Source organism: Equus przewalskii, chromosome 19, assembly GCF_037783145.1.
Source record: "Equus przewalskii isolate Varuska chromosome 19, EquPr2, whole genome shotgun sequence".
NCBI classification, from domain to species: domain Eukaryota; kingdom Metazoa; phylum Chordata; class Mammalia; order Perissodactyla; family Equidae; genus Equus; species Equus przewalskii.
This window is the reverse complement of record NC_091849.1, coordinates 53,945,871-53,962,009: the sequence shown is the minus strand read 5'-3', so window position 1 is coordinate 53,962,009 and position 16,139 is coordinate 53,945,871. Positions and strand designations below refer to the sequence as shown.

General features: G+C 37.2%; 1 protein-coding gene across 42 annotated transcripts in view; it reads left to right on the top strand.

The window, feature by feature from the left end:
• Nucleotides 1-16,139, top strand: part of DST (dystonin) — a 440,625-nt gene that overhangs the window by 287,437 nt on the left and 137,049 nt on the right. For 41 of the 42 annotated variants that reach the window (XR_011530133.1, XR_011530132.1, XR_011530131.1 and 38 more), the window contains 8 exons: nucleotides 206-384; nucleotides 918-1,056; nucleotides 1,864-2,057; nucleotides 3,206-3,368; nucleotides 4,070-4,153; nucleotides 4,868-4,975; nucleotides 5,490-5,588; nucleotides 15,314-15,442. Coding sequence is in view for 39 of the 42 variants with exons in the window: in XM_070586335.1 (XP_070442436.1) it covers nucleotides 206-384; nucleotides 918-1,056; nucleotides 1,864-2,057; nucleotides 3,206-3,368; nucleotides 4,070-4,153; nucleotides 4,868-4,975; nucleotides 5,490-5,588; nucleotides 15,314-15,442 (1,095 nt within the window). In the remaining 3 variants the exon portion in view is untranslated. Of the gene's footprint in view, nucleotides 1-205; nucleotides 385-917; nucleotides 1,057-1,863; nucleotides 2,058-3,205; nucleotides 3,369-4,069; nucleotides 4,154-4,867; nucleotides 4,976-5,489; nucleotides 5,589-9,082; nucleotides 11,819-12,374; nucleotides 15,207-15,313; nucleotides 15,443-16,139 lie in introns of those variants that run through there. The other variant, XM_070586341.1, reaches the window with a different exon arrangement.

The following is a 16,139-nucleotide window of genomic DNA, read 5'->3' as shown; positions in this document are numbered from 1 at the left end:
GGGCCTGAGGGGATGGGCAGTAAGGGAATTAGTGATTATAAAACTTGAATGCTATGGCTCAGTTTCCTGGATAAAGAAAAAGTAAAGAATACATAGATTTTTAAGTCAGTAATCATAATGTGAAATGTGTGTTTTAAACTCTTTTAAGAAAGATGCCCTGTCTGGAGGGATAGCGTGATACTTAGGTTTATTCTCTATTTTACAGAAACTGAAGAAAGAGCTGGAGCGACTTAAAGATGATTTGGGAACAATCACAAATAAATGCGAAGAATTTTTCAGTCAAGCAGCAGCCTCTCCTTCAGTTCCTACCTTACGATCTGAGCTCAGCGTGGTCATTCAGAACATGAACCAAGTCCATTCTATGTCTTCCACTTACATGGATAAGTATGTAACCACTGTCTTAATATAAACTGGCTTCATACAACTGTCATATTTATATATATATGCTGTTCATCTAAAAATATTCATTTTTATGAATATAAATATTCACTTTTTCATCTTATTAACAAATATCTTAAACATTTCTATGGATTTATGTTGCCTCTTTTTGTTGAAAGGGAACGTGCTTCAGAAATTAGGGTGTAATGTATGATCTTCCCCCATTTTGCCTGTGAGTTTGGTAGTCAGCTGTTGTAGCCTAGAGGATTTTCCTCTCAAGCTTGCTCTCAACCAGGTTTTAAAGAAGACCATCTTATGTTGGAATCTCTTGCTAAATACCGCTTGTGGCTCAGGGCGTGGGTTGGAGCACATGCTGTCTAGTAAGAAGAGAGTCAGCTGAAGGTTAAGCTTGTGGTAAATGTGTCAGTGTTCCAAGACAAAGGACATGCCATATCATGTGTTGTAATGGTGCTTCAGGACTGCATATTGGAAAATAAACATCTACCAATAGGAGGCTATTGTTTAATTCTCTTTTTTAGGCTAAAAACTGTTAATTTGGTGTTGAAAAACACTCAAGCTGCAGAAGCCCTTGTAAAACTCTATGAAACAAAACTCTGTGAAGAAGAAACAGTCATAGCTGACAAGAATAATATCAAGAATCTAATAAGTACTTTAAAGGTATGGGTCTCACTTTTTGGCTGTTTTTCAAGAGCCTCCTCTGAAAGGATATCTTTAGTTCTTAGATCTTCAAACATCAAGCATTAAATGTCTTAATTTGAATACATTTATATTCATTCCATTTCTTATCTCTTATTACTGTAAATAAGTCTGTTCAGTCATTTTTAGTTGGAGGAGAGTTCTGCTCACTTGAAGTTTGAATCTTTCTGACAGTAGCTTTTGATAGTCGTTCCATGTTGTCAGCAAGGGGAGTTGAAGCTAAAAATTAAATTATTTGCAGTAGATTCTCTTGCTGAAAGAGGCAGTTATTTTAAGAAATCAAGGAAGAAAGTAGAGGAGTTAATTTAAGAAAAGAAAAAGACTAGTAGTTGTCTTCGTCTGTCTCTCTTCTATTTATAATGCTATTTCAAAACAATTGTGAAAAATTATCTCAGTGATTTTTAGTGCATGTATGCATTTTTAAACAATGAGAGCATAGTAGGTATTTAAAAAATCAACAGTGAAAAAGACTTACTTATGGAGGTAGCAAACTTGCTTGTGAAATATATTTTATTTTACTGATATGCAAATTACATTAGGCTGAACTTTACAAAATTGTCAGTTTTTTAAAAATCAAAATACAGTGAAATATTGGCAATTTCGTAAGGTTCAACCTAATATATTATTTTTGTATATGAAAGCTATTTTGTCCTTTATTTGATTTTATATCAGTCATTTTTAAATAAATTATAAAGTTAGGTAAATAATGTGTTTACCCAGAGAGTCGTTGACACATTTTTATAATTTTCACCAATTAATATATTTTAGCAATGGAGATCTGAAGTAGATGAAAAGAGAGAGGTATTCCATGCATTAGAGGATGAGTTGCAGAAAGCTAAAGCCATCAGTGATGAAATGTTTAAGACGTATAAAGAACGGGACCTTGATTTCGACTGGCACAAAGAAAAAGCAGATCAATTAGTTGAAAGGTGGCAAAATGTTCATGTTCAGATTGACAACAGGTTGGTATCCTTTTTTGATTTAACGTCTATCCTTGTATTCTAGGTAAAATCTAAACTTATTAGGCTCTTTTTTTTTTTTTAACTTCCATATATAGTTAATTTCACATAGTTAACTCATAGATAGTAAATTGTGTTAATTGTAAGAGCTCTACCTAATTGTATGTCCTTCTTATGTATGTCCTTCTATGTCTTTTAGCAAGATATTTAACTTCAAAATAAATATTTTTCAGCTCTGTTATTAAAACTATTGACGTACTCTGGCATGTGTATAGTTAATCTCCTTGCCTTTTTTGAAGGAATAGGGTTCTGTAATTGTTGCCAACTTAGAATTTGCAAATAACCAAGACTTAGTAAGAGCATGGATCATGTATTTGATAGGGCTGTATGTAGCACTCTGTACTAGACCTAGGACGTATAAAGAAATTGAAATGACTTGACATTCATTTTAATTGAAGATACTAGAAAGTTGAAATCATTTGTCCACTTGTCCAGTGGCTGAAATTAACAAGTGAAAGGAAATTGATGGTTTTACAGCTCATCTTAAAAGAAATGGAATAATGTGCTTTTTCATTCGTTTTCATGTTTCTTTTAATGCAAATAAAATGCTTTTGTGATATAGTGCCATTCTTGATAAGTAAAATTATGTTCAAATATATAATATCTAATCTCTGTAAAATATGTGATATATGGGTTTAATGCATTGGTTTTAAAATCATAGAAACTGAAGTATTTAATCACAGACCCTGAGTCCCTATTGAACCATTCATTGCACTACCATGTCATTGTTTCAGAAATAAACTGCCATTTGATGCAAGCTTTGGGTATTCAAGACATGATAATTGATAATAATTATGGTTAAGTTTCCAATTTTCCTCCTTTTTAGCTTTAGTCTCTTGGGTTTGTCCCCAGAATAATCAGTACTAGCAAGTTGCACAACTTCAGGAGCAAAATACTTATATTCAACCTAAGCCAGTATGGGGTGCACTTACAAGCCTCGGGGTGCTGTAGCCTTGAATTCTTTCCACATACCGCTGTCGTTGTGCTTAGTGCATTGTAGTGCCGTTATTTGTCTTTCACTTCTTCTCTACTTTCCACCCTCCTAATGGATACTGTTGGAAACTGTGACTATTCTCTTGTTATTCTCTTAGGTTACGGGACTTGGAAGGCATTGGCAAATCACTGAAATACTACAGAGATGCCTATCACCCTCTAGATGATTGGATCCAGCAAGTTGAAACTACTCAGAAAAAGATTCAGGAAAGTCAGCCTGAAAATAGTAAAACCCTAGCCACACAGTTGAATCAACAGAAGGTATGTAAAAACGATTCCTTGTACTAAATTCCTTGCATTTGGTCAGTCATGAGCTTTATCTTTGTTTCTCTTGTGAAAAGAAAAATCAGTTGGGAGGAAGGAGGGGAGTAAATCATAAATATTTTAATCCCACACCCAAACCTACATACATCAGTTACTTTGATTTCTTGGAAGTCATTATTGAAAGCATAAGGAATAAGAGAGTAGCATGTTGGGACAGTTTTCAAACTTCTAATGATCATTTAATCATAGGTATGGAACTCTCTTTGGTACTTTGTTGGCCACAATAGTTTTGTGGGATCCTAAATAAGTAAAAATGATTAGTGGTAGAAAATGAAACAGCCACATTTGACAGAGAGTTGAATGCTTTGAAATTTTTGTTCCGTCTTGAGGGGCCAGTAATTTCTAGCTCTGTTTTGATCAGGAATAGACGGGGGTCAAGGGCTTCAAGTCTACTTTTGGATAATTCCTATGGAGTTTCGTGATTTCTGCTTTGGAAGCCCCATGAGGGGTGGGTCACTTATGTGGCTTAATCTGAAAATTTGTAATTTACCCGTTAAGGCAAATTGCATATTAAGTGCAAAGGGCTAAGGAGCTATACTATTAAAGAACGTGGCTATTTCTTAGTTCCTGAGCATCTTGAGTAGTTGAATAGCACAGACTTCCTTGTCCTTTTTCTTCTAAACTGTGTGTGTTTATAGATGCTGGTGTCTGAAATAGAAATGAAACAGAGCAAAATGGATGAGTGTCAAAAATATGCAGAACAGTACTCAACTACAGTGAAGGTAAGAAGATTCAGTTACTTGGGGACGAAAGTATGTAATTGTACAATGTAGTTTTAAAGCCTTTGCAGGTCATTTCACTCTGTGTTAAAAAGTGAAAACGGAGAATCTTCATTTGAAACTTTCTGACACTTATCAAGTAATTCTTTGTGCAATGTGAGTCACATGACAGCCCCTGGTTCATTCATTCTCTCTCTTTCTATGTCTCACATGTGTGCAGTGTGTGCACACACACCCCCACACACCAGAATAAATACATAGCTCTGAAATTTGTTTCTTACCACTTCACATGCTCTCTCTCATCTCTCTAAGATTGCTAGAATATTCCATGAAGGAACTTCTAACTTAGGGGACAGTCCTCATGTGTTTTGAAGTCATTGATAATGCCTCAGCTTTAGCCATCCAGATCGGCAGTTCCATGGCCTAGCTAGAGGAAAGGGACACTGAATATAACTAGCCTATTATCACTGAATGTTTCCATGAGCTTCTGAAGAGACTTAGGAACTTTCCTGATGACCCTAAAGCTTTCTGACTTTTAATACCACCTTGGAAACAGCTCAAGATTGGTTAGATTTCTAAAAATGTAGTTTTGCAATATTTTCTTTCTTTGAAGTTGTTCAGTGAAACTAGGTTCTGTTTTTGTGCGTGAAATCACTGTGGAATGAAGGGTTAGTGCTTTGCTTTGGTTAGTTTAGTCTTGTTGATTCCTTCGTACAGGACTACGAATTACAGACGATGACCTATCGGGCCATGGTGGATTCACAACAAAAGTCGCCCGTGAAACGCCGCAGAATGCAGAGCTCAGCGGATCTCATCATTCAAGAGGTAATAAAAATGTGGGGGAGGAGGGGTATAACAGAGAGAAATAATACTTAAAAAATTTCATATTTGTATATTTGTATTATGGTAAATATACATAATAGAAAGTTTACCATTTTACCCGTTTGTAAGTGTATAATTCAGTGGTATTCAGTACATTCATAATATATACCACTAACCATTTCCAGAACTTTTAATCGTCCCAAATAGAAACTCTCTACCTATAAAAATACATTTTATTAAGGGTTTGAAAAACCCTTTGAAAAATCTTGATTGAAGGTTGATTACTAATTGCATAGAATAATAAATGTGCTTCATGGTTAAATTTAGAAGAGAATTGTTCTTTAGGATGGTTTGCCCAACAATAGTAAGCTCATTCCTACACAGTTACCATTATTGGAGTGTTGCGTACTTCACTGTTGCAAAGCCTAGTTAATGTTTTACTTATTACTCAACGTTCATTGAATTCATTTCGGGTAACTGGAGGTGATGTCTGTGTTATTTTTTTCCTGTCTTGCAGTTCATGGACCTAAGGACCCGGTATACTGCCTTGGTCACCCTCATGACACAGTATATTAAATTTGCTGGTGACTCACTGAAGAGACTGGAAGAGGAGGAGGTAACCATCAGCCGTGAGGAGCTGACTAAAAAGGAACTACAATATGGTTTGGGGAAAAAAAGTTTCATGATAGGTTTACATGTTTGATAGCTGATATATTAGTAATTATTTAATTATAAAATTATAATGAAAAAGAGTAGAGGCCTAGGATTTTTTAGTTTGTTTTTAGGATTCTCTCAAATAGCAAACATTTTTTATTTTCACTTGAGGACTCTAATATAATAGGGTTAATGCCTTAAATGGTTCTATTGAAATTATGAAATGTTGGCTGTTTGGCAGAATTGCGTTCAGTTTTCTCACATTTGAGATGTAGACGTCTTTGAAGTATAGTTTCTACTGTTATGATGTCTACAGAAATACCACATAAACAAACTTGCTTTATGCATTTTAAATTAATTTACGTCTTCAAGGATTTAAAACATATAAGCCATTAATTTAAAAGTAGCAGGTGTTTGTACAAAAAGATAGTACTCTTTAAGAATTGTGGGAGTGTTTTTGTTTTCGTTTATGTTTTTGCCAAAAAGATAATGGTGTACGATGACTGTTTAGTTACCATTTTAATTTGAAGGACTTCAGTGGCTTTGAGTCTGCATTTAAAAAATAGAAACAAAGAGTAAGGAGTTATTTATGAAAATGTATTTTCATAAAAGGCTGTTGTATCTAGTTTTGAAGGTATTATGCTCTGTTCTATTATCTTCATATGCTTTCTATTCCTAACCTCGGAACAGACAAAAATAGTAAACCGAATGCTCCTGTAAGTAGATGGTGGGGCATTAGCTGTTTTAAATTAGACTATTGTTGAAATTCTGAAGATGATTATACTTAGTGTAATTCCATTCATATACCGAGAGAACCAAAACAGTAGTAAATGTCTACTAGATGTTCTTTTCTTAGCTTCTAAAAGTGTGACTGCTTTCATAAACTATTTTAGTCTGTTCAGAGTTAACAGTTTTCAGCAACTAAATCACTAACATAACTAATGCAAGTCTTTATAGTTAGCTTCTTTTGTGCTTACAAAGGAGAACCAGAATATTTTGACTATCCAGAGTATTGGCATTTACCTCTCATCTATGAAAGAACCTCCATGATTTTTTTTACATTTTTAGTTTTGGGATTAGTTAGTTTTAGGATTCCATTTTAAATGGTATGTAGATCTTTTAAATTGTATATTTAAGCAGTAAAGTGTAAAATGAAATGTCTTTTTCCTTTTTTCTAGTGTATATCTGATGGCAGATGTATGAGCCACTTTGCTTAATTTATCTGATGAGGTAGAATACTAGAAGCTGATGGAACCAAAAGATATTTCAAAAAGCCTGAAATATACACAAATTATGCTTGTCATCCTTTGAAATATAAAAGATTTGTATTGAATTGAAAGTCAAAACAATATTGTTGATGGAAGACCATGCAAAGACTATAATTTAAAATAGATTTAAAAAAAGCTCCTGATTAAAAATTTACCACTTAAGGATCACATTAATGGAATGTCTTATGAAAGATACATAGCTCAGGTTTCAATCTCCAAAGAGTAGTGTTTCTGAAACTGAATCTGTGAAGGCCCACATGAGAAATCCTGGTCAGAGAGCATAATTTTCCTTAATAAGCATAGAATCAAAGAGAGATGCAAGTTAATTTCAGAAGATGATTAATTAGAGAAATGCTAATAGAGTATCTGTTTTGGATATTGGATAAAGAGCTTTTCTAGTCTATGTTGACAGCAAAATATATTAAATATTAATTGCTGAGACTAAAGGACAGCATGTCTTCTTGGAGAACGTTTAAAGAAAACTTGAGGAAGTTATTTTTACGTGAATAAGTTTGAGGTCTACAAGAAATAAATCAGCAACAGGACTAAATTATTTGTAGTAATTTTTTTAGTATTTGCTAAAAAGTTCAGAATTATGTAGACAACCTAAGATTATTAACAATCACTTAAGTGACTCTAATTAAGACAGTAAGGGTTCAACAACAAACATTTTTTTCTGAGAATTTTCATTTTTTTAAATCTCAAAACATGACCAAGGAAAAAAAGGGCACAATTTCTCAGCAACAGCTGAGTTTTAAAGGAGGTTTGATAAAGAATTGAGAAACACCTTTCAGAAATCATCTACTCAAAATACATTGAAAACTTCATGGTTTAAGCAGATAAAATGCTTCAGTGTCACTAAGAGTTGACCCTGATAAGAAAATAAGTAGAGTACTAAGTATTGCAGCCTGTGATGAGATTTCTTTTTATATGAATTCTTATTAAAAATCATATTTAAATCAGCAAAGGAAACAACTGAAATTCTCATCCAAATTATTGAGGATCAAGAAATCAGAGAAAGCAAAATAAGATGTATGATCTAGAAAATAAATTCAATTCTTGAAATTTACCAAAGCTTCTCAGGGAAAAAAACATCTGCTACATTAAATAATTTCTCTATTTCTGTTTAAATAATTTCTAATCATAATGATTTTGAGTTGATGATATGAAGCTAACAACCTTACGGTATTACTAAAGAGAAATTAAATTGTAATTACAAACTAGCCTGATGGTGTAGTTCTGTAGGCAATGCAAAATGAACTCCTCCCAGCTGAGATTGATTCTGTTGTCAGTAAAGTGAAAAAATTTTCTTATATTTTATTCTATACATTGGAGCTGAATCCCTAAGCATATTTTCAAAAGCATTTATATTTAACAAATATCTTTATATTTATGGAATATGTAAAGGTACTTGTCAAGGTGGATTCATATGAGGCATGTCATTAACGACAACAGCATCTGTGAGTATACGAAGCACATCTTTTCTAAAGCCACCAGGGACTAAAGCTGCCTTTGTATTAGCAATTCTGATTATTATAATTGTCATAATATGGCAAATACAAATAAGCTAGGAATTCGACTTTAGAAATTACAAATTTTTGTATAATTTTCCTCTTTCATCTTAAGTATTATGTCCTGATTTGGCTCCCTGTTCCAAAGCTCTGTATTTTGTTTCTTTAATCATACAACGGGGATGTAAACTCCATTTTTAATTTCCATTGGGCTGGATATTGAAAACTAGTTTCCTTAATGGCATTCAGTTCCTATACGTTCTTCTTAGCTCGTAGGGCTGAGGTGTGTGCGAGAGCAGGAGGGGCTGTGTGAGTTTTCACAATTATTTAACCTCCCTGTAGCTCACTTTCCTCATCCCTAAAGGTGGGAGTCATACTATGTTTTGTAAGGTCCCTTCTTGCTATAAAATCTTGAGCTAGCTTACTTATAAAACAAAATTATTCCTGAGGGACAAAAAACGATTCTTTGATTTAGAAGATGTGACATGAAGGGTTTTTGTCTTCTCCCTTGCTGACTTTCTGAGCTTCCTCTCTGAAGAAAGTGGTGGTAATGGTGATGGTGCTTGTTCTGCATTTGGTTTCACTTGTTTCTGTAAGTACTTTTCTGAGCTTTGCTTCGGATTTTTAAACATAAGTTTGACTAGAACAGGTTTGACACTTTTAAACGTCTCTCGCAGATTAAAAGGTGTAAGGAGACCTCTGAACATGGGGCGTATTCCGATCTGCTTCAGCGTCAGAAGGCCACCATGGTTGAGAATAGCAAACTGACAGGGAAGATCAGTGAACTGGAGAAAATGGTAGCTGAACTAAAGAAACAGAAGTCCCGAGTTGAGGAAGAACTTCCAAAGGTGAAGGAGGCCGCCGAAAATGAATTGAGAAAGCAGCAGAGAAACGTCGAAGACATTGCTCTGCAGAAGATCAGGGCTGAGAGTGAAGCCAAGCAGTACCGCAGGGAGCTGGAGACCATCGGGCGGGAGAAGGAAGCTGCCGAGCGCGAGCTGGAGCGGGTGAGGCAGCTCACGGCCGAGGCCGAGGCCAGGAGGGCGGCCGTGGAAGAAAACCTCCTGAATTTCCGGAGCCAGTTGGAGGAGAACACCTTTACAAGAAGAACCCTGGAAGATCATCTTAAAAGAAAAGATTCCAGTCTCAGTGACTTGGAGCAACAAAAAAATAAGTTAATGGAAGAATTAAGACGAAAGAGAGACAATGAGGAAGAACTCTTGAAGCTGGTGAAGCAGATGGAAAAAGACCTAACATTCCAAAAACAGATGGCAGAGAAACAGTTGAAAGAAAAGCAGAAAATTGAATTGGAAGCAAGAAGAAAAATAAGTGAAATTCCGTATTCATGTAGAGAAAGTGCATTGCCAACCAGTGCGACCACCCAGGCTGCGCCAGGCGGAGGCGTGGCAGGTCTTCAGAGAGAGCATGAGCGACAGAGAGCAGAGGAACTCAGACAGCAGGTCGACGAGCTGACACTCGCCAACAGAAAGGCCGAAAAAGACATGCGAGAGCTGAAGTATGAACTGAATGCCCTTCAGCTGGAAAAAACTTCATCTGAGGAAAAGGCTCGTTTGCTGAAAGAAAAGCTGGATGAAACAAATAACACACTCAAGAGCCTCAAGTTAGAGCTGGAAAGGAAGGATCAGGTAGAGGAAGGGTATTCTCAGCAGCTCCGGGAACTGGGGAGGCAGTTGGACCAAACCACAGACAAAGCTGAAGAAGTCATGCAGGAAGCTAATGACCTGAAGAAAATAAAGCACGATTATGAGTTAGAATTAGAGTCACTTCAGCAGGAGAAAGGGAAACTGCAAAGAGAAGTAGACAGGATCACTAGGACCCAAGCGATCACTGAGAAGAATATCCAGCATTTAAATTCGCAAGTTAATTCTTTCCAGGGTGAGAAGGAATTCTCCAAAGAGAGGATACGATCCTGCCAGAGAAAATCAGATCATCTCAAAGAACAATTTGAGAAAAGCCATGCGCAGTTGCTTCAAAATATTAAAGCTGAGAAAGAAAATAATGATAAAATCCAAAAGCTTAAAGAAGAATTGGAGAAGAGCAATGAGTGTGCAGAAATGCTAAAAGAAAAGGTGGATGAGCTCACCCGGCAGAATAATGAAACCAAATTAATGATGCAGAGGATTCAGGCGGAATCGGCCAATGTGGTTTTAGAGAAACAAGCTATCCAGCAAAGATGCGAGGCTCTGAAAATTCAGGCAGATGGTTTTAAAGATCAGCTACGCAACACAAATGAACACTTGCACAAACAGACAAAAACAGAGCAGGATTTCCATAGGAAAATTAAGTGCCTGGAAGAAGACCTGGCCAAAAGTCAAAATTTAGTCAGTGAATTTAAGCAAAAGTGTGACCAGCAGAACATTATCATCCAGAATACTGAGAAGGAGGTTAGAAATCTGAATGCTGAGCTGAATGCTTCTAAAGAGGAAAAGCGGCTGGGGGAGCAGAAGGTCCAGCTACAACAAGCTCAGGTGCAGGAGTTAAATAACAGGTTGAAAAAGGTACAAGACGAACTGCACTTAAAGACCATAGAGGAGAAGGTGACCCACAGAAAGATGGTCCTGTTTCAGGAAGAATCTGATAAATTCAAACGTTCGGCAGAGGAGTTTCGGAAAAAGATGGAAAAATTGATGGACTCCAAAGTTATCACTGAAAATGACATTTCAGGCATCAAACTTGACTTCGTGTCTCTTCAGCGAGAAAACTGCAGAGCTCAAGAGAACGCGAAGCTCTGTGAAACAAATATTAGAGAACTTGAAAGACAGCTTCAGCAATATCGTGAGAAGATGCAAGCTGGGCAGGACGTGGAAGCAAATCATTATCAAAAATGTCGGAAACTTGAAGATGAGCTGGTGGCCCAGAAACGTGAAGTCGAAAATCTGAAGCAAAAAATGGATCAACAGATAAAGGAACATGAGCATCAGTTAGTTTTGCTCCAGTGTGAAATCCAGAAAAAGAATCCAGCCAAAGACTGTACCTTCAAAGCAGATTTTGAGATGACAGCGAAGGAGCGTCAACACTCTGGAGACCTCTCACCTAGGAACACAGGACAGCTTCACCCTGCGGCCAGGTCTTCTCTACCAAGATGGACTCAAGAGCCACAGCAGTCGGAAGAAAAATGGCAACATCGAGTTGTTGAACACAAACCAAAGGAAGTCCAGTTCTGGCCCTCAGGGGCTCCCCTGGAGAAAGAGCAAAGCCAGCAGTGTTACTCAGAGTATTTTTCTCAAACAAGCACTGAATTACAGATAACTTTTGATGAGACAAACCCTATTACAAGACTATCAGAAATAGAGAAGATAAGAGATCAAGCTTTGCACAATGCCAGACCACCTCTTAGGTATCAAGATGACACGTGTGAAATGGACCTGGTGAAGCTTTTGGCACCCTTAGAGGTATATCTGGATTCTGAGAACCTATCACCTAATGTGAAGCTTCCTCTCTTGTTTCTTTTCTCCACTAGGCTAAATTTTTTAACAATTTTGAATGTAATTGGCTCTTAGTCCTGACAGTAAATAATGCTATAATATTCTAGTGATTTACTTGAATCCTTACTACAAATTATCATTTTTAAATTTTAAATGTTTGAGATTAAACACACAGATGTAATGGTTATACTGTTATATGCATGAGATTATATTCTGAAAAATGTGATCATAAAAAAAGCTGCAAAAAGCAAGCAGTTAACTTTAATTTCTAACGTGTTCTGTGGACAAATTTCATCTCAGTCTTCTTTAAACGTACCATTTTAATACCTTAATTGTCATCTGAAGTAAACTTTAGACTCTCAGAATAATATTACTTGTTCCTGAACCTTCTTTGGTTTGAAATTTTTCTTCTCTTTACTTATCTTATCTTTGTTATTCTAGGAATTATATTTGGATTAAGAATGGGTAAAGTGACATATTGTTCTTTAGATGACTTGTAACATCTTATAAATTCCTGTTACAGATAGCTAAGAACAAGCAGTATGATATGCATACAGAAGTCACGACATTAAAACAAGAAAAGAACCAAGTTCCCAGTGCTGAAGAATGGATGCTTGAAGGGTGCAGAGCGTCAGGTGGACTCAAGAAAGATTTTCTTAAGAAAGGCTTAGAACCAGAAACCTTGCAGAACTTTGATGGCGATCATGCATGTTTAGTTAGGGATGACGAATTTAAATTCCAAGGGCTCCGGCAAACTGTGACTGCCAGGCAGTTGGTTGAAGCTAAGCTTCTGGACATGAAAACAATTGAGCAGCTGCGACTTGGTGTTAAGACTGTTGAAGAAGTTCAGACAACTCTTGGCAAGTTTTTGACGAAACCCACCTCAATTGCAGGGCTTTACCTAGAATCCACAAAAGAAAAGATTTCGTTTGCTTCAGCAGCCAAGAAAATTATAATAGACAAAATGATAGCTTTAGCATTTTTAGAAGCTCAGGCTGCAACGGGTTTTATAATTGACCCCATTTCAGGTCATACCTATTCTGTTGAAGATGCAGTCCTTAAAGGAGTTGTTGACCCCGAATTCAAAATTAGGCTCCTTGAGGCAGAGAAGGCAGCCCTGGGATATTCATATTCTTGTAAGACATTGTCAGTGTTTCAAGCTATGGAAAATAGAATGCTTGACAGACAAAAAGGTAAACACATCTTGGAGGCCCAGATTGCCAGTGGGGGTGTCATTGACCCTGTCAGAGGCATTCGCGTTCCTCCAGAAATTGCTCTGCAGCAAGGGTTGTTAAATAATGCCATCCTCCAATTTTTACATGAGCCATCTAGCAACACAAGAGTATTTCCTAATCCCAATAACAAGCAAGCTCTGTATTACTCAGAATTATTGCGAATGTGTGTATTTGATGTAGATGGCCAGTGCTTTCTGTTTCCATTTGGAGAGAGGAACATTTCCAATCTCAATGTAGCAAAAACTCATAGGATTTCTGTTGTAGACGTTAAGACGGGAGCAGAACTGACTGCATATGAAGCTTTCCAGAGAAACCTAATCGAAAAGAGTACGTACCTTGAGCTTTCAGGGCAGCAATATCAGTGGAAGGAAGCCACATTTTTTGAATCCTATGGGCATCCTTCTCATATGCTGACTGACACTAAAACAGGATTACAGTTCAATATTAATGAGGCTATAGAGCAGGGAGCAATTGACAGAGCCTTGGTCAAAAAGTATCAGGAAGGCCTCATCACTCTTACAGAGCTCGCCGATTCTTTGCTGAGCCGGTTAGTTCCCAAGAAGGATTTGCATAGTCCTATTGCAGGGTATTGGCTGACAGCTAGTGGGGAACGGATCTCTGTCCTCAAGGCCTCCCGTAGAAATCTGGTCGATCGGATTACTGCCCTCAGATGCCTTGAAGCCCAAGTCAGTACAGGGGGGATAATAGATCCTCTTATGGGGAAAAAGTACCGGGTGGCCGAAGCTTTGCATAGAGGCCTGGTTGATGAGGGATTTGCCCAGCAGCTGCGACAGTGTGAATTAGTAATTGCAGGGATTGGCCACCCCATCACTAACAAAATGATGTCAGTGGTGGAAGCTGTGAATGCAAATATCATCAGTAAGGAAATGGGAGTCCGATGTTTGGAGTTTCAGTACTTGACAGGGGGCCTGATCGAGCCACAGGTTCAGTCCCGGCTGTCGATAGAAGAGGCTCTCCAAGTAGGTATTATAGATGTCTTCATCGCTACCAAACTCAAAGATCAAAAGTCGTATGTCAGAAATATAATGTGTCCCCAAACAAAAAGAAAGTTGACATATAAAGAAGCCTTAGAAAAAGCGGATTTTGATTTCCACACCGGACTTAAACTCTTGGAAGTATCTGAGCCCTTGATGACAGGAATTTCTAGCCTCTACTATTCTTCATAGTAGAACGTGTTTAAATCTGTGTGGCGGTGATGCTAATTCATGCGATCTGTCCAGAGCGTGATGGTGACAGTTAAATATACACTCTAGTAGTGGTGTCACATACTCAAAGCACTACTTATTTCCTGAGGGGTGGAAATAGCTGACTGCTCAGAAGAGAGAATAATTTTTAAATTGAAAATAACTAAAAATTTACTTCTCTTAATAATGGCTCCATTTAACTTTGAGGTTCTTTTTTTGAATCCTGCCCACACTAAAATGAAAGTATTTTACCTTGAATATGGGATAAGCCTGATGAACTCCAGCAAGTTTGCAGCATCCTCTCTTCAGAACTCTCCATCGCTCAATAGATCCAGCCTGATGTTAGGGTCCCCATGTATTAAATGACCCATTGCACTCACTGAAAGAGCTTCAGAAAGCACCATGGAATCAAAGATAGAGATGTAAATTCTTCCCACGTGCATGAGGCTGTAGTGTTTTAGATCACCTTGAAAAGTGAAAAAGTTTTTAGTTTTTCTGTATGTGCTAACTTTCTTTACATGTTAAGTGTTTACCACAGTCTTAGTTATGACTCTGTAGTTAAAAGTAGTGTCACAAATGGGTGGGTGGAGGAGGGGGAAAGATTTTTCTTCATTCTATGTATTTTCACACGTGTGTAGACATTCTCGATTCTTTCAGCTTTCCATTGTCTGATACTTTTCTGTCAAGACAATTGTGATTGTATTGCTAATGCAAAGGCAGCAATTCGAAGATGTCCTAGTGCTTCATGAATAAAGTTGAGTTTAATTTGTCGTATTGATAGACCAGCTGGGAGGTCACACTGATCATTAAAGAATGCTTGTCACAGCTTCCTTTGCTGCTGTAAACATTTTGGAAGTACATCTGCTATGCGACATGGTAAACATGGTTAAGTGAATGAATAAAATATCTCAGTAACCTGTGTGTGATGAAAAAATATTTCTACATTCTTGTTTTCTGTGGAGAGGTCAGTTTAACAGTTATTTACTGGAATATATCTTTTTTCTACCACTCACACCTGTCAGAAGTCACTGGAAGAAGAAAAGAAAGAGCATGTTGAAAAAGCCAAAGAATTGCAGAAATGGGTATCAAATATCAGCAAGACACTGAGAGATGGAGAGAAGGCTGGAAAGTCTACCTTCTCTAAGCACAAGGTATTCATCGAGGTCCTGATTTAATCATCAGAATAGTGGGTAGAATTTGCTGAGTCGGTACAGTCCACCCAGAAGCAACTTTAATTCTTTACCTTAATTTTTCCCACTTTTATAGACAGTTATAATGAGGATTAGAGAGGTTAAGTAACTTGCACAAGAAATCCCTGTATGTGGCAGAAGAATGTGTCTCTGATTCCAGAGCCTGAACCATATGAATAGTAGTCTTACTCTTAGTAAACGAATATGCTGTGCTGCTTTTCCTAATAGTTAGATCTGCTTCTTGACTATTAGGATGAGAATTCCTGAAGAGGAGAGTCATCCTATTTTGTGCCCCGAGTAAATCCGTACACTCCATATCATAAAGATAGGCAGTCTCATTCTTACAGGCACAAACGAAAAGTTTCAAAAACAACAAAAACACAAACTGGGATATGAACATTTTTGAGGATTAAACTTAGTTGTGCTTTTCTGGATCTTTTCTATTTCTTAAAAAGTGTTCTCCAGTCAATCACTGGAAATTCTAGATTCTTTAGTTCTCTGGGCTGTCTTCTGTACCCTGTCTACTTGGCATTAGTTGGATAGCTGCAGCTCGTGGGATGTTAGTGCTCCGTGGTGTCTGTTGGACGGTCCCACTTGAAGCTCTTGGAGCGTTCGTAGTTAAGGTGTAAATTCCAGTATTGCTGCTGCTGGTGATAGC